The sequence below is a fragment of the Papio anubis genome, chromosome 4, assembly GCF_008728515.1.
Source record: "Papio anubis isolate 15944 chromosome 4, Panubis1.0, whole genome shotgun sequence".
In the NCBI taxonomy this organism is placed as follows: Eukaryota; Metazoa; Chordata; class Mammalia; order Primates; family Cercopithecidae; genus Papio; species Papio anubis.
In genome coordinates this window covers 18,267,919-18,288,062 of record NC_044979.1, presented here as the reverse complement: position 1 = coordinate 18,288,062, position 20,144 = coordinate 18,267,919, and the positions used below count along the sequence as shown (strand labels likewise).

Here is a 20,144-nt window from a genome sequence, read left to right as displayed (position 1 = left end):
GTACCCCAAGAAGAATGAGCAGCTCACTCTGCCAAGCACGATCTAAAGTTTAAAATAAGTAACTTTTCTGGCTGGGCGCAGTGGCTCATGCCTGTAATCTCAGCACTTTGAGGGGCTGAGGTGGGCAGATAACCCGAAGTCAGGAGTTCGAGACCAGCCTGGGCAACATGGTGAAACACTGTCTCTACTAAAAATACAAAAATTAGCTGGGCGTGGTGGCAGGCGCCTGTAATCCCAGCTACTCGGGAGGCTGAGGCAGGAGAATCACTTGAATCCAGGAGGTAGAGGTTGCAGTGAGCTGAGATCGCACCACTGCATTCCCGTCTGGGTGACAAGAGCAAGACTCCTTCTCAAAAATAAAAATAAAATAAGTTTAAAATAAGTAATTGTTCTGGCTGGGGACGGTGGCTCATGCCTGTAATCCCAGCATTTTGGGAGGCTAAGGCGGGTGGATCACCTGAGGTCAGGAGTTTGAGACCAGCCTGGGCAACATGGTGAAACACTGTCTCTACTAAAAATACAAAAATTAGCTGGGCAGGGTGGTGCATGCCTATATTACCAGCTACTCAGGGGGCTGAGGCAGAAGAATCGCTTGAACCCAGGAGGTGGAGGTTGCAGTGAGCTGAGACTGCGCCACTACACTCCACCTGGGAAACAAAGCAAGATTCTGTCTCAATAAATAAATAATAAATAAAATAAGTAATTTTTCTATAACATAGTCCCTAAATGCACCCAACTATTCTATCTAGTGCTCAAGTGACAAAATGCTGACCGACTCCAACACAGGAGGAGACACAAGCTATTGTGGATTTTTTTGAAAGCTTGTGAATTGGTCTCCCATGTGGCATCTTTCTAAGTCACTTCTAGAAATAAAAGCAGAAGCTGGGACAGTAATCAAAAATCTTAGAAAATCTGCCAGATGCAGTGGCTCACACCTGTAATCCCAGCACTTTGGGAGGCCGAGGCAGGCAGATCACGAGGTCAGGAGATCGAGACCATCCTGGCTAACACAGTGAAACCCCATCTCTACTAAAAACACAAAAAATTAGCCAGGCATGGTGGCGGGCGCCTGTGGTCCCAGCTACTCGGCAGGCTGAGGCAAGAGAATGGCATGAACCTGGGAGGCAGAGCAGAGCTTGCAGTGAGCCGAGATCACGCCACTGCACTCCAGCCTGGGTGACAGAGCGAGACTCCATTTCAAAAAAAAAAAAAAATCTTAAGAAAATTTCTGTCAATAGGACTGCTTCTGTCACAATAGGACTGAGGAGGTGATGTAAGAAGGAGCAGAGAAAAAGAATCTGGAAAAGGAGACATCTTTCCTTCTAAAATCTGAATTCTCTGTAATTAAGGTTTCGGTACTACTCAAATTGAGGGAGAAAACAGTTTCCCTTTTCCTCTGAATTGAGAGAGTAGCAGAAGCACGGTGGAGCAGAGCCATGGGCCGCACCTGTAACAGTCATCAGAAGGGCATTGATGGCCTTATCGTTTGGAGAACCTGTGAGGGAAGATACAGACAAACCACGGTGACTTAAAAAGCGGACTCCACGTGCCTCTGCCAACAGTACGCAAAGATCTGAGTCTCCGCGACCTCACAAATCACTCCCAGAGACAACAAAGAGACACAACTCTCTCTGCCGCTTTCAACTCTGATTTGTAACGTCTGCCTCTTGCTGGTGCTCAAGCTAACGAGACTTCTAAAAGCTAAAGAAAAGCTCTACTCCTGTCTCAGCAGCATCTTAAGGGACATATACCACACCTACTAATTACCATCTTTCCGCTTTTGAAACCTGTTCCCTTTTTATTGTTTTATTGGCTATAATGCCATGCCTCTGGAGCCTCCCCCAAACAAAGCATATACACTCCCAAGCAAGCTTTTAAGCAAATTAACAAAGCAAAAGAGATGTCAGTTTCCTCCCAAGACAAATAAAACGATGTGATGACAGGTTTCCCAGGCATTCACAGGACAATGCAAAGGTGGCATATCAGGCCTTGAAGCTGGTCTCCATGCTCTCCCTAGCACTGGTCACTGACTCCAGACAAAATGCCTCATTCCTACCAGATTAGGGAAGCAAAGGAATTCGTAATTGCAAAGGAATACTCACGACTATACCCGACAAGGGACCCAACCGCCAGAAGTAGACTCAGGGCAAGAACCGGCGCTCTCTTCTGTAGTACGTCAGAGATGAAGCCTTGCAAAGTTCCACCTTCAAGCACAGAGTGTCGAGCAATCAAAATCACTTCTAATTTAGCTCGCTCACCTGAGGTGTGCTCCCCATTGGCCCTCTAGTCTCACTGGCAGCAGCCTAACACTGGTCTATCAAAAAATGTGGCTGGGCCGGGCGCGGTGGCTCACGCCTGTAATCCCAGCAGTTTGGGAGGCCGAGGTGGGCAGATCACGAGGTCAGGAGATACAGACCATCCTGGCCAACATGGTGAAACCCCCTCTCTACTAAAAATACAAAAAAATTAGCCGGGCACGGTGGCAGGCACCTGTAGTCCCAGCTACTCAGGAGGCTGAGGCAGGAGAATGGTGTGAACCCGGGAGGCAGAGCTTGCAGTGAGCCGAGATTGTGCCACTGCACTCCAGCCTGGGCGACAGAGTGAGACTCCGTCTAAAAAAAAAAAAAAAAAAAAAAAAAAAATGGCTGACTCCCTGAAAAGGGGTCCTCCATTACTTCCTTTTAGGAAGATAAACTGTCTGTTAAATCGCCATGATGACCAATGCGGACAGGCGACCACAAATCAGACAGCAAAACATGAAAAAAGGAAAAACGGTCAAAACCATCGGCTATCCCTCACAAAAACAAGCTGTGAATGCTATTTCTGATTTTTCTTTTTAATTTAAAAGATAATGAATTAAGAACTATGTCTCTCTGGGCATGGTGGCTCACACCTATAATCCCAGCACTTTGGGAGACCAAGGCCAGGGGACTGCTTGAGGCCAGGGGTTCAAACCAGCCTGGGCAACACAGTGCCCTTATCTCTATAAAAGATAAATTAGCCAGGCATGGTAGCACGTGCCTATATTCCCAGCTACTTGGGAGGCTGAGGTAGGAGGATCGCTTGGGCCCAGGAGGTTGAGGCTGTGGTAAACCGTATCGTGCTGCTGAACCCAGGAGGCTGAGGCTACAGTGAGCTGTATTGTGCCACTGCACTCTAGCCTGGGCAACACAGCAAGACTGTGTCTCAAAAAATAAAAAATTGTGTCTTACAGTATATTGAGGCCAGTAGGTGGACACAGTGGCTCACGCCTGTAATCCCAGCACTTTGGGAGACGGAGGTGGGCAAATTGCCTGAGCCCAGGAGTTTGAGACCAGCCTGGGCAACACAGTGAAACGCCATCTCTACAAAAAATACAAAAAAAATAGCTGGGTGTGGTGGTGCGTGACTGTAGCCCCAGGTACTCGGGGGGGCTGAGGTGGGAGGATCGCTTGAGCCCAGGAGGTTGTGGCTGCAGTGAGCCAAGATCATGCCACTGCACTCCAGCATGGGCAACAGAGCAGTATCCCCATCTCAAAAAAAAAAAAAAAAATAGTGGCTAGTAAATATTCACTAAAATAAAATTTAGCAGTTATGGTTTGGTAATAGGACACAATCTTTAAAAAGCAGCGATATGAATCTTTCAAGCAACAATGTCACATACAGCACCATTCTGAGTTCTAGGGGCTACAGGACATCTGGTGTGTCCTTATCAGACAGGAGGCAGCTGGACAATTTCAACTTCAGAGGATACAGAAGTACGGTGAGGTCTAAAGGTTGCAACCTCACCTTTGGCTCTGGATTTAAGAATGCGGGCAGCCAAGTTCAAATACAGTAATAATAGATTGCCTAGCATAGACTGTGTGCTTTCACAAGCTCATGGCAGTTGAGTCTCACCACAATTCTAACCGTTAACATTATTGAAGGTTATTAAGATCTGGCATAGCCATGTAAGTAATACCCACTAAAGTACATTCTGCTCCTCTGTCTTATTTCCTTGTTCATACTTATTACTTCCTTGTTGATACGTCCAGCTACCACCAAAAAAACCACTATTAAAATCTTTGTTTACAATGAAACAACTGTAAAACATTCACAAAAGTTAATCCCTGCTGTTACGTCTACCTCTATGATCTGACAACCTACATACTAAGGTGTGGTTCCCCTTTACCCTCAGCCGGTATGTTCCATGACCCCCGCGGATGCCTGAAACCACAGACAGTAGCAAACTCTATATATACTATGTTTTTTTCTATACATACATTCCCATGATCAAGTTTAATTTATAAGTTGGGCACAGAAATTAACAGTAACTAACAAAAATAGAAAACAATAACAATATACTGTAACATAAGTTATGTGAATTGTCTCTCTGAAAATATCTTATTGTACAGTGTTAAGAGTAACTGAAACTTCGAAAAGTGAAACCACAGATAAGGGGGGGACTGGTGTATTCTCCCTTATTAGGCTGGGGCAGGTGGGGAAAGCGGGAGGTAGATACAATGAACACGTTCACATTCTAACTTGGATCTCCGACATACAATTAGCTTTAGAGCTAAGATATCAATGAGAAAGCCGTATGAAAGGATTGCATTTAAAGAGATTTCCTTGTGCTTCCCAAGACAAAAGAACTGATCCATCAACAAAGGACTAAGAAAAAAGAGCCCAGTAAATCACAGCGCTGCCTTAGGCTGGGTCTTCCTTTCTATGGACCACTTGTTTTTTCCTTTTTTTTTTTTTTTTTAAGAGTTTGGCTGTTTACTAATAGGACAGTTTAGGGAAATGGCTGTAGAATAAGTAATAAAACTTTAAATGAGGCCAGATTTCACAACCCAGTAAAAGATCACTAGTGACTAACTTTATTATGGAAAAGGCGCATCACTGGCATACCTACGATCCCTCCAACGTCGTACCAAATGGACAGCTTGTCGGCTTCCGCCTCCTTCCAGCCGAAGTTGTTACTCAGATAAAAGGGGAGCCAGAAGAAGAAGGAGTAATTCACTAACTTCAAGCAGGCGTAGGCCAGTGAGTACTACAAGAAAAGCATTCAACTCTCAGTGAGGGACAAATAGCACAGCATGACCACCATTTTTAATGTCATTTAAAAGCAAAACAAAATAAAGGAATTTAGGATGAACAGAACCTGATTTTACAATTAAACATCTCTACAAACCCCCACATGCCTGACTTCAGCCAGTCTCCCTCTGCTCTTCATCCCTGTTAACTTCTAGACAGGCATGTACAGCAGGCCTTTGGAATAAAAAACATATATGGCTACTTCTTAGCTGTCTCCAGTTTCTCCTCCTATCAGTTCTCCAGCAGAAGCAAGCCAGTGTTTGGAGCCTATAAGGCAGGGCACATGCCCACATTTCTTTATTCACACAAAGATGAATGGTATTCATGCCACTAACCAGCGTTAACCACAGGCAAAGAAGTCCAGGAAGCACCACGGCCTTTACTAGGAGCAGCCAAACGGGCTTGGTTATTCTACTCCTTGCCAAGGCAACACTATGAACAATGGAGAGCAAAGGGGCTACACTACAGTTCCAAGGTCTAAGAAGAGCAGCAGCATGATAATTCCTTTCACACTAGTTTCCAAAAGCTCCATATTCCCCGGTCCGGTGGCAAAAAAGAGAGTCTCTCTGGCGAGTCAAAAATGAAAGAACATGTCATCATCGTCCTTGTGACTCTCTCGTTTAGGGGAAAAAATGCTACAGCTACATGAAGACGGTGGTGGGGCTGAGCCTCCTATATTCAACACATTACTACCAGGAAATCCTGACATTTAGCATCAAAGGAAAAAGGGGGGGGGAACAGAGGGGCTGACTTCAAAGGGTGTCTGGCTAGTATATTCTTTTCCCTGGAGCTGCCAGTTATTCCCTAGGTATCACTTGTTTTAAAACAGCTTCCCTGGCAGGCAACAGCCACCCCCTAGAGGGCCAAATCCCAATCACGAGTGCATTCTGACCAGACAGCCTGCTACAAAGACAAAGGAATTAAGTTAACTAGATTTCCTTTACATCCCTGCCCATGTCAGAGAACAATAGCTTGTGAAGAACAAAGGAACAGCAAAAGCCGTCCATATTTAGTCACAACAAAGATCTTTCTCAAAAATTAAACTATTACCAGTAGAGTATTTTAAAAACCAGTTAAAAGATAATAATCAATAGCATAAGAACAGGCCTAAAGCAACCTGCATTTCTCTTATATCATATATCATCACTGGGTTAAAGGATTGTGGAAAATTACATTTTAACTCATACTTAACTCTGTTGGAAACGTGAGTTCTCTCAGCTTGGGGGCACCGACAGAAGGGGATTGACAGGCACGTATTAAGATGGCCTACAGATCACTCTACCTGAGAGATCACATTCATAAAGCACCGTTGACAAATGAAGTAACAACAGGTGCTTGTTCAAAACACAACAGCCCAATGTTACAGGCCCCGGGGAAGACTGGAATAATTTCTATTCCATGGGAAGGGGAACTGAGACACACGGATGGGTTGCGTGACTTACCCCAGGTGTCACAGAAAGTTAGTGGGTAAGCTGGAAACATAACCTAGGCCTCTTAACTTCCACTCCAGTGCTAGAGCGCCCGAAACATCAAGACAGAAAAACTGCAGAAGGGATTTAGTGTAGACATTAGAAGGCTTTCCTGACTGCACAGGCTGTGGAAAACACTGGAATGCATGACCAAGAAAGACTGTGGAGTGCTCTGTTCTGGACCCTTTAAAAGCGGGCAAGCTGGGCGCGGTGGCTCACGCCTGTAATCCCAGCATTCTGGGAGGCCAAAGTGGGCAAGGAGGTCAGGAGATGGAGATCATCCTGGCTAACACAGTGAAACCCCGTCTCTACTAAAAAATACAAAAAATTAGCCGGGTGTGGTGGCAGGCACCTGCAATCCCAGCTACTCAGGAGGCTGAGGCAGCAGAATCGCCTGAACCCGCAAAGCGGAGCTTGCAGTGAGCCGAGACTGCACCACTGCACTCCAATCTGGGTGACAGAGCAAGACTCTGTCTCAAAAACATAAATAAATAATAAAAGGGGCAAGGTTGACTTAGGAACCATTCACAACCCTTCTTCTTGGTCCACATATAATCCTATAATACTTTGAAAGGCCCAAAAGTAGACATTAAAAAATATCAATTTTGCCTTTTTAATCACATACTAGATCAGGGTCAGGAAAGCAGGGCTCTTTGGCCAAGTCTGGCCACGCCTAACTGTCCCATGTTTTCCGTGACTTACTCTGCTCTACAGAGCTGGGTAGTGGGGAGACTGGATGGTTTCCCGAAGTCGAAAATATTTACTCTCTGCCTCTTCATGGAAGGTTTGTCAACCCCTGCATTAGGGATCAGATAAGCTGAGGGGCACGAGACAACATTCCTCAGAACATATATTCCTAAAATAAAGTATCCAAGACAGGCTCAATACTTAGGGAAGCTTTATCCCAGGCAGAGGGGATGTCATGGGCTCTCACACCTCCCTGGCAGTGGTGAGATGTGAGCGGCCCTTACCGGTATGACTCCAGGAAGGCAACACGCCTGGTAGAAGCTTATTGCCTTGACTTGGGCGACAGAACTATCGTCTTGGATTGAATAATTCGGCTCATATTCCTCTTCATTTTCACCACCATTAATTAATGGCCTGTGTGAGTCTTCTTCAAAGTTTTCTTCTGCCTCAATACCTGAGAGACCTAAAACAACAGCGACAGCCACTGTTTATGGAGAGACCACCACGTGCGAAGGGCTCGGCATACATCACTACTTATGGGGCGATGTTATTTTTATTTCCATTTTACAGAAACAGCAACGAAAGTCCAGAGACCAAGGTCAACTAAGGTCAGTTAAAGTCACACAGTCTGTCTAAAAATCCTCAAAAGATAGAAGAATTGTACATCTGTTTGCTTCTGTGGTTTCGCTTGTATGTGATCTGTATTTAAGTACAGGTATCATTTTTGTGAATCATTTTTATGGATGAAAAGAAATGTTTCAAGAAGTGAAATTAGAAATACATCCATGTTCATTCCTTGCCAGTGTCTCAATTATAAAAATCATTTGCAAATGCGAAGATTTTCCTGTATCTACAAAAGACGTGCATCACTCCCCTCAAACACGTCCAGCTGTGCCAGGGGCTGGCTACAATGTCGACGGGACTCAAACGGCAGTACTGTTCTCCTTTCACTCACTAAAAGGAGCTCAGAGTTTTCCTAGGAAAAAAGAGATTCGATTTCTTGGCCTCAGATTTCCTTTTGGCCATAATAGTAAGACATTCGGAATAGAAGGGACGGCTTCTCCTCACCAATTTCTTCTGGTGACACCAGGAGTCCAAAGAAGATAACGATCCCACCGGCAAACTGCACAGACGCCGTCACCAGAAAGGCATACTGGAGGAGAGGGGGAAAGGGGGTCCTTACATATCTGGGGACAGTCATCGCAAGCATATTCAGTAAAGGCAGGTGGGGGGAGGCGGGGGTGGGGGAGAGGTGGGAGGGGAGACTGGGAAGCAAGGCAGCACCCAGTGCTTCTACTGGGCCAGGCGCTGTGCAAAGTGTTCTACTCCTGTTTTCTCATTTAATTCTTCCTGGTGATTCTATGAGGCTCAGAGAGGAAAATTAAGGTCCCCTGGATACTAAGTGGTACTACTATGGTTGTGAAATTAGACTAGCTCCAAAAATCTAGTTATTCGTATCACATAGCCTCCCATAAAAGACAGTATCTGCCCTCGAAGATATTACATACAGTTGAGGGGATTAAATACATGAAACAATATTATAAAGCACCATGTAGTTGAATAAATGAGAAGGCCCAATCCTACTGAGAAACACATACAGGAATCCAGACGAAGGAAAGAGCTGAAGAGGCTGAAGCAGTAAGACACTGTCTTAGGGAAGAATGGACAATGAAAGCCAATTGTCCATCTTTCCAGGCACATGGTAAGCAAAGGCACGGGGTGGAAGGAGATAGAAAGCTTACTGCACGACTCAAGGAGAGGGCTTCTGTTAGGGTATAATAGGGAAGAAAACTGATTTGGAAAGGTGACAGGTAGATTAAAGACTCTCCATCATCAGGCTGCACGGCTGAATTTTTATTTAACAGAGAATGGAGCCTGATGTGGACACTCTGAATTTTTAAACCAGTGAGTGACAAAATTAAAGCAGTGTTTCCAGAAGTCAAATCTGAGAGCAGCACAGAAGGTGAACAGAAATTTTCATCTGAACCAACTACATAATCCAGGGGTGAGGCTAAGAAGCCTAGAATAAAGGTGGCCATGAACAAAGGGAATGAAGGACTTCTCACTGACCCTAACTACACCAAAACTCTTGGTGAGCTGTTTAAAAATGTGTCCACTTTTTAAAAGAGCAAACTTACTTTTAATAATTTAGGTTTTTGAGTCGGTGATATATTCACATGATTCAAGCAATAGAGGAATAAGATATACAGTAAAGCTGGGCATGGCGGCTCACGCCTATAATCCCAGCACTTGGGGAGGCCGAGGTGGGCGGATCACCTGAGGTCAGGAGTTCGAGACTAGCCTGGCCAACATGGTGAAACCCCGTCTCTACTAAAAATACAAAAATTACCCAGGCATGGTGGCATACACCTGTAATCCCAGCTACTCAGGAGACTGAGACAAGAGAATCCCCTGAACCCAGGAGGTTGCGGTAAGCTGAGATCACGCCATTGCACTCCAGTCTGTGTGACAGAGTGAGACTCAGTCTTGGAAAAAAGAAAAAAAAGTACAGTAAAAACTCTCCCTCCCACCCCACCTTCCCTATCTGCTCAATTCTCCCAATTTTCCCAACATATAACCATTGCTGTTCATTTTTACTGCCCAGAAATCACTTTGGAAACATACAAGCTAATACAAGCATATTCTCTTTCATTCTTCCTTATTAAAAAAAGGCATTCAATACAGTTTTGCACCCTTGCTGTCTTCACTTAGCACACTTTTTTTTTTTTTTTTTTTGAGACAGAGTCTCGCTTTGTCACCCAGGCTGGAGTGCAGTGGCGCAATCTTGGTTCACTGCAACCTCTGCCTCTCAGATTCAAGAAATTCTCTGCCTCAGCCTCTGGAATAGCTGGGATTACAGGTGCCCGTGACCATGCTCAGCTAATTTTTGTATTTTTATTAGAGACGGGGTTTCACCATGTTGGTCAGGCTGGTGTTGAACTCCTGACCTTGTGATCCACCTGCCTTGGCCTCCCAAAGTGCTGGGATTATAGGCATGAGCCACCGCACCCGGCCCACTTAGCACACTTTTGAGATTGTTGCAGTGCACTGCTCTGCAACATTCTGGCATTATAAACAATGCCAAAATAAAGAACCTTGTAGATGTATCATTTGCATGTGTTTCAGTCTATTCATCTGTGTGAATAATTCCTGGAGGTGGAACTGCTCAGTGTGTGTAGCTGTAATTTTGATAAGATACTGCCTTTTTGATCCCTCCACGAGTTAGTGACTCTGTTAGTCTTTCGATTGTAATGCCTGTCTCTTCAGGTCCTTACAAGTACAACATGTTTTCAAACTTTTAGATTTTTACCAGTCTAATAAGTATAGAGTATAGTTTTTCTCCCCCCACCTTTTTTTAAAACAACATAGCTTTAATTTGCATTTCCCTGCTAAGGTCTGTAAGAACAGAGATTTTTGTCTCTTTTGGTCAGTTCTATATTCTACAGTTCCAAGAGCACATATGGGGAGTTAAATATTTATTAAATGAATAAGCAGTGAGTAGAATATTTTACATATAGTTACAAGCCATTTCTATATCCTTTCCATAACTATACATTCAAATTCTGTATCTTTCTGTTGTTGGTCTTTTTCTTAAAATTCATGGATGCTCTTTACATATGAGGGGGATTAGCCTTTGTTTTTGGTGTTTTTTTTTTTTTTTTTGAGACAGGGTCTTGTTCCATCACCCAGATTGGAGTGCAGTGGTGTGTCCTGGCTCACTGTACTCTCCAGCTCCCAGGCTCAAGCAATCAATCCTCCCACCTCAGCCTCCTGAATAGCAGGAACTACAGGCACACACCCCCACGCTCAGCTAATTTTTTAGTTTTTTTGTAGATACGAGGTCTTATTATATTGCCCAGGCTGGTCTTGAACTCCTGGGCTCAAGTGATTCTTCTACTTCAGCCTCCCAAAGTGCTGGGATTACAGGTGTGAGCCACCATGCCTGACCCAGGTTAGTCCTTTATCTGTAACATCAGTTGCAAATACTTCTCAACTGGTTATATGTCTTTAGGCTCTCCATAGTGTTTTTGTTATGAATAATTTTTCATATTAAATAATACTGTGGGCCGGGCGCGGTGGCTCAAGCCTGTAATCCCAGCACTTTGGGAGGCCGAGACGGGTGGATCACGAGGTCAGGAGATCGAGACCATCCTGGCTAACACGGTGAAACCCCGTCTCTACTAAAAAAAATACAAAAAACTAGCCGGGCGTGGTGGCGGGTGCCTGTAGTCCCAGCTACTTGGGAGGGTGAGGCAGGAGAATGGCGTGAACCCGGGAGGCGGAGCTTGCAGTGAGCTGAGATCCGGCCATTGCACTCCAGCCTGGGCAGCAGAGCGAGACTCCGTCTCAAAAAAAAAAAAAAAAAAAAAAAAAAAAAAAAATACTGTGGCCATTTAAAACTATGTAGAACTGTGTCTGGATAATTTTTATGTGTTTGAATATATCAGAAATGTGTCTACTTTTAATGAATATATCAAAAGGTTGTCTACTTTTTTTTAAAATTATTTTTGAATGGAGTCTCACTCTGTCACCCAGGCTGGAGTGAAGTCGTACGACCTTGGCTCACTGCAACCTCCGCCTCCCGGGTTCAAGTGATTCTCCTGTCTCAGCATCTGGAGTAGCTGGAACTATAGGCATACACCACCACACCCGGCTGATGTTTGTATTTTTTGAGTAGAGATGGGGTTTCACCATGTTGGCCAAGCTAGTCTCAAACTCCTGACCTCAGGTGATCTGCCCACCTTAGCCTCCCAAAGTGCTGGGGTTACAGGTGTGAGCCACCATGCCCGGTCAGAAGTTTGACTACTTTTAATACAAGCCTTGCCCTATCCAGACACAGTTCTGCATAGTTTTAAATGGCCACAGTATTATTTAATATATAAAAAGCAACACACATGTGCACACACACACACAGAGAGAGAGAGAGAGAGCACGAGAGCTAGAAAACAACACCTACCTCATAACCATACTGAAGAACAGAAGAAGCTAGGCACGCTCCCAAAATGTTGCCCACAGAAGCACAGGCACTCCAGAGACCAAAAACAACTCCTCGTCTAAGATGGAAAACAGTGGGAGACAAAGGACCACGGTCAGAAGAGATACTCTGGGCAGTTCAAAATACAAAACAGCCAAAACCACCAAGGTGCATACTACCAAGACTAAACACGCTATTTTAAAAGTTTTTAAAAATACACTAAAATGGGCCGGGCACAGTGGCTCACACCTGTAACCCCAGCACTTTGGGAGGCCAAGGTGGGCGGATCACCTGAGGTCAGGAGTTCGAGACCAGCCTGACCAACATGGAGAAAGCCCATCTCTACTAAAAATACAAAATTAGCTGGGCGTGGTGGCATGCGCCTGTAATCCCAGCTACTCGGAAGGCTGAGGCAAGAGAACAGCTTGAACCTGCAAGGCGGAGGTTGCAGTAAGCCGAGATCACGCCACTGCACTCCAGCCTTGGCAACAGAGCAAGACTCCGCCTCCCCCCACCCCCCAAAAAAGCTGTATCCAGAATGTAAGGCACTCTCAAAACTCAGTAAAATATGAAAACAGACAATGCAACAGAATGGTAAAAAGCATGAATCTACAATCATCTCAAAATACAAAGTCTTTGAAAAGTGGGCAAAAGATTTTAATAGATACTTCACACAAAAAAATATGCAAATAAGCACATGAAAAAACACTGAATTGGCCAGGCAAGATGGCTCACGCCTGTAATCCTAGCCTTTGGGATGCCTGAGGTGGGCAGGTCACTTGAGGTCAGGAGTTTGAGACTAGCCTGACCAACATGGTGAAACCCCGTCTCTATTAAAAATACAAAACTTAGCTGTGCATGGTGGCTGCACACCTATAATCCCAGCTACCTGGGAGGGAGGCAAGAGAATCACTTGAAACCAGGAGGCGGAGGTTGCAGTGAGCCGAGATCACACCACTGTACTCCAGCCTGAGTGACAGGGCGAGACCCTGTTTCAAAAACAAAACAAAGCAAAAATATTTTTTTTTTTTTTTTTTTGAGACGGAGTCTCGCTCTGTCGCCCAGCCTGGAGTGCAGTGGCCGGATCTCGGCTCACTGCAAGCTCCGCCTCCCGGGTTCCCGCCATTCTCCTGCCTCAGCCTCCGGAGTAGCTGGGACTACAGACGCTCGCCACCTCGCCCGGCTATTTTTTTGTATTTTTTTACTAGAGACGGGGTTTCACTGGGTTAGCCAGGATGGTCTCGATCTCCTGACCTCGTGATCCGCCCGTCTCAGCCTCCCAAAGTGCTGGGATTACAGGCTTGAGCCACCGCGCCCGGCCGCAAAAATATTTTTAAAAAGATGCTCAAGTCATTAGACATGAGAAAAATGCAAATTAAAGTCACAGTGAGATATCATTACACACCTATTAAAATGGCTAAAATCAAAAAACACCAAGCATGCCAAGTGCTGGGAAGGGCACAGAGTAATAAGAATCCTTATGCTGTGCTGATGAGAATGTAAAATGGTACAACTACTTTGGACTGCCAGTGTCTTAAAATGGTAAACGCACCCGGGCGCGGAGGCTCACGCCTGTAATCCCAGCACTTTGGGAGGCCAAGGCGGGTGAATCACCTGAGGTCAGGAGTTCGAGACCAGTCTAAACAACATGGAGAAACCCTGTCTCTACTAAAAATATAAAAAATTAGCTGGGCATGGCGGCAGGCCCCTGTAATCCCAGCTACTCCGGAGGCTGAGGCAGGAGAATCACTTGAACCCACGAGGCGGAGGTTGTAGTGAGCGAAGATCATACCATTGCACTCCAGCCTGGGTAGTAAGAGCAAAACTCCATCATGGGAAAAAGAAAAAAAAGGGAAATACACACCTAACATATGATCCAGCCATTCTACTCCTAGGTATTTACCCAAGAGAAATGAAAGCATATGTCCACACATGGATTTGTACACAAATGTTCCCAGGAGCTTTATTTGTAATAGCCCAAAACTGAAAACAACCCAAATGTTCATCCACAGGTGAATGAATAAACATGAATAAATTTCTAATTATGCTGAATAAAAGAAGACACAAAGGCTGGGCGTGGTGGCTCATGCCTCTATTCCGAGCACTTTGGGAGGCAAGGCAGAATAGCTGAGGCCAGGAGCTTGAGACCAGCCTGGGCAACACAGACCCTTTCTTTACAGGGGGAAAAAAAAAAGAGTACATACTGTATGAATCCATTTATATATAAAATTATAGCTGGGTGTGGTGGCTCACACCTGTAATCCCAGCACTTTAGGAGGCTAAGGAGGGCGAAATCACCTGAGGTCAGGAGTTTGAGACCAGCCTGACCAACGTGGAGAAACCCTGTCTCTACTAAAAATGTAAAACTAGCCAAGCGTGGGGGTGCATGCCTGTAATCCCAGCTACTCAGGAGGCTATGGCCAGAAAATTGCTTGAACCTGGGAGGTGGAGGTTGTGGTGAGTTGAGATCGTACCATTGCGCTGGGCAACAAGAGCAAAACTCCATCTCAAAAAAAAAAGAAATTAGCTGAACGTGGTGTTACACGCCTGTAGTCCCAGCTACTCAGGAGACTGAGGCAGGAGAATCACTTGAACCCGGGAGGCAGAGGTTGCAGTGAGCGGAGATTGCCCCACTGCACTCCAGTCTAGTGACAGAACAAGACTCTGTCTCAAAAAAAAAAAGAAAAAGAAAAAAAACCTACTTGAAGGCTTAGGGGAAAAAAGTACCCCATTTGATCAAGCCCCAAAGTCTGGCGTTCTTCATCTGAATCTAATTAGAGCCCTTGTTACATGACCTTGGGCAGGTCACATGAATAACCTTTGACCTCAATTTCCTTATCTTTAATATAAAAAGGTTAAATAAGATCACTCTCAAAAATGGGCAGGGAAGGCAAAACCCAAAGGAAGATACACGACAGATAGCAAATGAGATTTTTATGTTCTCTAAAGAAACGATGAGTAAAATAAAAAATTGAGACCTCCTGACTTGGCCCACACTCAGAAGCTGCCCACAGCCCAAAGAGTAGTAGGAATGTGTCTCCTGGGCCGGATCACTTCTAGGGCCCACACCATTTCCAGCGCACACTGACGTGAAACTCTCTCTCCCTGAACTCCTCTGACTTGCTAATGAAAGATGTGGGTGGTATCTAAGGCATCAAAGTAACTGACTTTGACAAATCTGAAAAATTCATCATGGAAACCACTTAAACAGAGAAATCAGAGAGGAAAGAAGTGGCATACCCAGCTTTCCCAAACCAGTTGCCCATAATAGCAACCACACAGGGCCAACCGGTGGACTGCAGCAGGCCGTTCACAATCCACAGGCAGCAGTACAGCCATTTGTTGTAGAAACGCAGCCATTCTGTGAGCGTGCCAAAGACAAACACCTTGAAGAGGAGGAAACAAAAGGAATATGTAACAGCCACACTGAAACTTTCAGGGGATGCCACTCCACCCACTTGCTTCAGAGTAGAGACCACGTGAAGGATACACTCACACAGCCAGTGCCTGTAAGTCACGTGGTTGGCATCACAGGGGTCCTGCTCAGAGCCACAATGAGGAGGCAGCCGCCCAATCACTGCCCACCAGAGCGGAGGTGATGTCAAAGACGTGAAGTCATTAAGCTATCAGCGCTCCAACTGACATCTTCCAAGACTAAAAAGTGAATTCCTCGTTTGACATCTATTTCCATCTCCTCACCCTCAGACTGTGCATGTGGAGGGAACAGCAACCTCCAGAGGGTTGCTGTGAGGATGGAATGAGCCCAGGGAGGCCACCTTCCCCGGAACAGTGCCAGGCGCCGCTCTAGGCAGAGGCACGGGGTGAGTGCCAGCCACTGTTATGGCTGCAGCTCCTGAGTTAATCAACGAAAGCGAAACCTATCGAACTTGTGATCTGCTGAATCATTTAGCAGCTTTCATCAAGGGGCTGCTTTTTTCCAGGCATTTTGCTCAAGTGGACATTTTATCTACAGTCAAACTCTATTCTGAGAATACTCTGCATGATTAAAAAATAGCATGTATAATACTGTCTGGTTCCAGTTATAAGACATTCTAGAATAAGCAAAACTGTACACAGAAAAATGATCAGGGGTTGCCAGGGGCTGGAGAAAGGAGGGGCAGTCACAAAACTACTCATTTGTTGAAAGTCTGAACAATATGCTTAAAAAGGGCAAGTTTATGTACAAACTGCAGTTTTTAAAAAATATATAAAAAGCAAAAAAGTCTGTACACAGGTTTTAAAATAATATGTTTATATGTGTGGGTGAGCAACTCATAAAAAATAAAGTGCTTCTATCTCTAAAATTTCAAGGGGAAAAAAAGGTTTTACTTACACTCAAATGACAAACACTGAAAAACAATAGTAGGCCAAACGCAGGGACTTGTGCCTCTAATTCCAGTGTTTGGGGAGGCAAAGGAGGATCACTTAAGGCCAGGAGTTCAAGGATCAACCTGGGCAATATAGTGAGACCCCATGACTAAAAAATCTAAAAATTGCTGAGTATAACAGTACACAACTACAGTCCCAGCTACTCAGGAGGCTAAAGTGGGAGGACTGCTCGAGCTTGAGAGTTCAAGGCTCCGGGATCACACTGTTGCACTCCAGCCTGGGCAGCAAACTGAGACCTTATCTCTAAAAAAAGTAATAATCATAATAAATTACGGTCTAACTAAACTCCATGGTTTCATTTAATCAACAAAAATTCCTGACTAGAAGCTAGTAAACAATGAAAATTAGTCAGATATAGAGGCCGGGCACGGTGGCTCACGCCTGTAATCCCAGCACTTTGGGAGGCTGGGGCAGGTAGATCACCTGAGGTCAGGAGTTTGAGACCAGCCTGGCCAACATGGTGAAACCCTGACTCTACTAAAAATACAAAAATTAGCTAGGCATGGTGGTGCACACCTGTAGTCCCAGCTACTCAGGAGGCTGAGTCAGGAGAATGGCTTGAATCCGGGAAGTGGAGGTTGCAGTGAGCCACGATCATGCCACTGCACTCCGGACTGGGTGACACAGCAAGACTTCGTTTCAAAAAAAAAAAAAAGAAAAGATTAGTCAGATATGGATCCTCCCCTACACAGCACTTGTTTCAAACGCCTCACATACAGAAACTCGCAGTCCTCACTGCCAGCCAGGGAGAGGTAATATGCATATCTCCCTCTGAAGTTCACAGAAATCATAAGCTAGGAAACCACAGAAGAGAGACAGAAACCCAGGCTGTCCTGGTGTAGGCAATCTGTGATTTTAACCACTCCACGCCCACCCTAAGGGAAAGCAAGACTGAAACAGAAACAACCAAGCTAAGCAGCAGACTGTTTCAAGTGCCCGCAAAGAAACAGGCACGGGAGCTCAGAAGAGAGACCGGCATTCTCAAAGAGGTGTCATTTGGCCAATGCTTGAAGGAGACTGTGAGTCGGACTATGGAGAGCTGAATAGGGGACCATCCAAGGCAGGCAGAACAGCAGGAACAAAAGCACCGAGATAGAAAGGAGCAGGATGGGGCCGGGCACGGTGGCTCACACCTGTAATTCAAGCACTTTGGGAGGCCTAGGTGGGCGGATCATCTGAGATGGGGAGTTCGAGACCAGCCTGATCAACATGGAGAAACCCTGTCTCTACTAAAAATAAATCAGTCAGGCGTGGTGGCGCATGCTTGTAATCCCAGCTACTCGGGAGGCTGAGGCACAAGAATTGCTTGAACCCAGGAGGTGGAGGCTGTGGTGAGGCAAGATCGCACCATTCCATTCCAGCCTGGGCAGCAAGAGCGAAACTCCATCTCAAAAATGAAAATAAAAAAAAGAAAGGAGCAGGGTGTTAGTGGCCTGGAAAGCAGTCCAGCTTGGCTGGAGCAAAGGGATGAAGCAGAGTGACAAATATGATGGAAGGCAGGCTGGGGCCAGGGTCTAGCGAATGCCAGGCCATTTATTCAGACTACTGATTAACTCTGCTGGTGCCTGAGGGACAACAAAGGGACCTGATTAGAATCTTACTCTAAAAAGACTCATCTGGCCAGGCATGGTGGCTCACGCCTATAATCCCAGCACTTTGGGAGGCTGAGGCAGGAGGATCACTTGAGGTCAGAGATGAGCTTAGCCAACATAGTGAAACCCCGTCTCTACTAAAAATACAAAAATCACCCGGGCGTGGTGACTTGCACCTATAGTCCCAGCAACTCAGGAGAATCACTTGAACCCAGGAGGCAGTGGTTGCAGTGAGCTGAGATCGCACCACTGCACTCCAGCCTGGGGTAACAGAGCAAGACTCTGTCTCAGAAAAAAAAAAAGACTCATCTAAGTGAAAAGGCAAATGAGGGATTCGAACACTGAGGATTAATCTTACTATTCTATTCTACAGAGAAGTAGGGGGATTACTTGGATTCTAAAATACCTGACCAAAATAATAATAAGACCTTTTCAACTTACCACGAATGCAGAAGAGCACATGCCGAAAGACAGAACCCACCGCAAATTCAACCGATCCCCAACAATGCCACTGATGAAAAGGCCCTGAAAATAAAGCATTTTCTTTTACAGTTCTAAATAACAACACAGTATGAAAAAGTAACATGCACTGCAAAGCAAATGAGACAAAAGCAGACATTATTTAAAATTAACCCTTATTCACATGCCTAGGCTAGCTGTCTACAGGAGTTTCACAAACGTTTCATGAAATGGCAGTGGGCTGGATAACAGGGTCAGTAATGAAGTGAAAACAAAAAAGTTACGAAAATAGAAGGAAAAAAAATTAAAAAAAAAAAAAAAGGAAATGGCCGTGGGCTACTGCATACTCTACCACAAACACACCAAAATTCAGGGCAAACTTTGGTTTTACTTGATTCTCTAACTGGAAAAAAATAAGTAAGAATGACTCTAATGAAACAAGCACACAAACATATTCCATTTTCTAGACTAGATTAATTCCTGCCCATCAGTGATAAGCTCTCCCAAAGGGATTCCTCTTAGCCATCTGCACTCTGGGTTAACATGTGTTACCACACGCCCTGCAGTTTCAGTTCCAAACTTGTAAAAAGTGGAATAGAAGGTTCCAGGGCACACCAGCCGCCTGTTGAATCTGACCCTTGGGTTTCATGACATCCCAAGGCAGAGAGAGTAGGAAGGCAGAGACAATAATTAGTTGGAGACAGGTTCTGTCTTCTACTCTCCTCCCACTGAGGGGCAGGAATTAAAATGCTGAGATCATGGCAGGAAGTGAGACTGAAGACCTTAAGGGCAGCAGACTTTAGGTTTCTTCCATAAATATTTAAAATGTCTTGACTTAAAACCTAAATTCAGTTAGGACCAGGTGTTTCTGATAAATTGAGTATCTCTATATCACTAGAAAAACTTGGCTGGGCGTGGTGTCTCACGCCGGTAATCCTAGAACTTTGGGAGAGGGGAGAATTGCTAGAGGCCAATAGCTCAAGACCAAACTGGCCAACATAGCAAGAACCCATCTCTAAAAAAAAAACATGACCAAGTGCAGTAGCTCACACCTGTAAACCCAGCACTTTGGGAGGCCGAGATGGGTGGATCACCTGAGGTGGAGTTCAAGACCAGCCTGACTGACATGGTGAAACCCTGTCTCTACTTAAAATACAAAAATTAGCCATGCGCGGTGGTGCGTGCCTGTAATCCCAGCTACTCGGGAGGCTGAGGCAGGAGAATCACTTGAACCCAGGAGCCGGAACTTGCAGTGAGCCAAGATCGCGCCACTGCACTCCAGCCTGGGCGATAGAGTGAGACTCCATCTCAAAAAAAAAAAAAAAAAAAGATAAATTTAAATATGAATGTTTCTCCCTCATTATCATCAAGCTTCCTCATCCTAAGAGAACCATGTCAGCCTTAAAGTAAATTCTATGTTGTCTAGCTGCCCCTCACATGGACTTATGCTACACAGAACAAAAGGGACGAAGAAAATCTCAATTCTGCTTTAGATGACATAACAATACATGCTTTTTT

At 45.1% G+C, this 20,144-nt stretch overlaps 1 protein-coding gene across 7 annotated transcripts in view; it reads right to left on the bottom strand.

Annotated features, from left to right (window-relative positions):
• SLC37A3 (solute carrier family 37 member 3) overlaps positions 1–20,144 on the bottom strand; it is a 69,006-nt gene that overhangs the window by 15,128 nt on the left and 33,734 nt on the right. For 4 of the 7 annotated variants that reach the window (XM_031665100.1, XM_031665099.1, XM_031665101.1 and 1 more), the window contains 8 exons: positions 18,609–18,692; positions 15,427–15,572; positions 12,169–12,265; positions 8,280–8,364; positions 7,496–7,674; positions 4,870–5,011; positions 2,103–2,204; positions 1,448–1,495 (listed from right to left, as the gene is read on the bottom strand). In XM_031665100.1, the coding sequence (XP_031520960.1) occupies positions 1,448–1,495; positions 2,103–2,204; positions 4,870–5,011; positions 7,496–7,674; positions 8,280–8,364; positions 12,169–12,265; positions 15,427–15,572; positions 18,609–18,692 (883 nt within the window). The remainder of the gene's footprint in view (positions 1–1,447; positions 1,496–2,102; positions 2,205–4,869; positions 5,012–7,495; positions 7,675–8,279; positions 8,365–12,168; positions 12,266–15,426; positions 15,573–18,608; positions 18,693–20,144) is intronic. The other 3 variants (XM_009203968.3, XM_031665102.1, XM_031665105.1) reach the window with 3 other exon arrangements.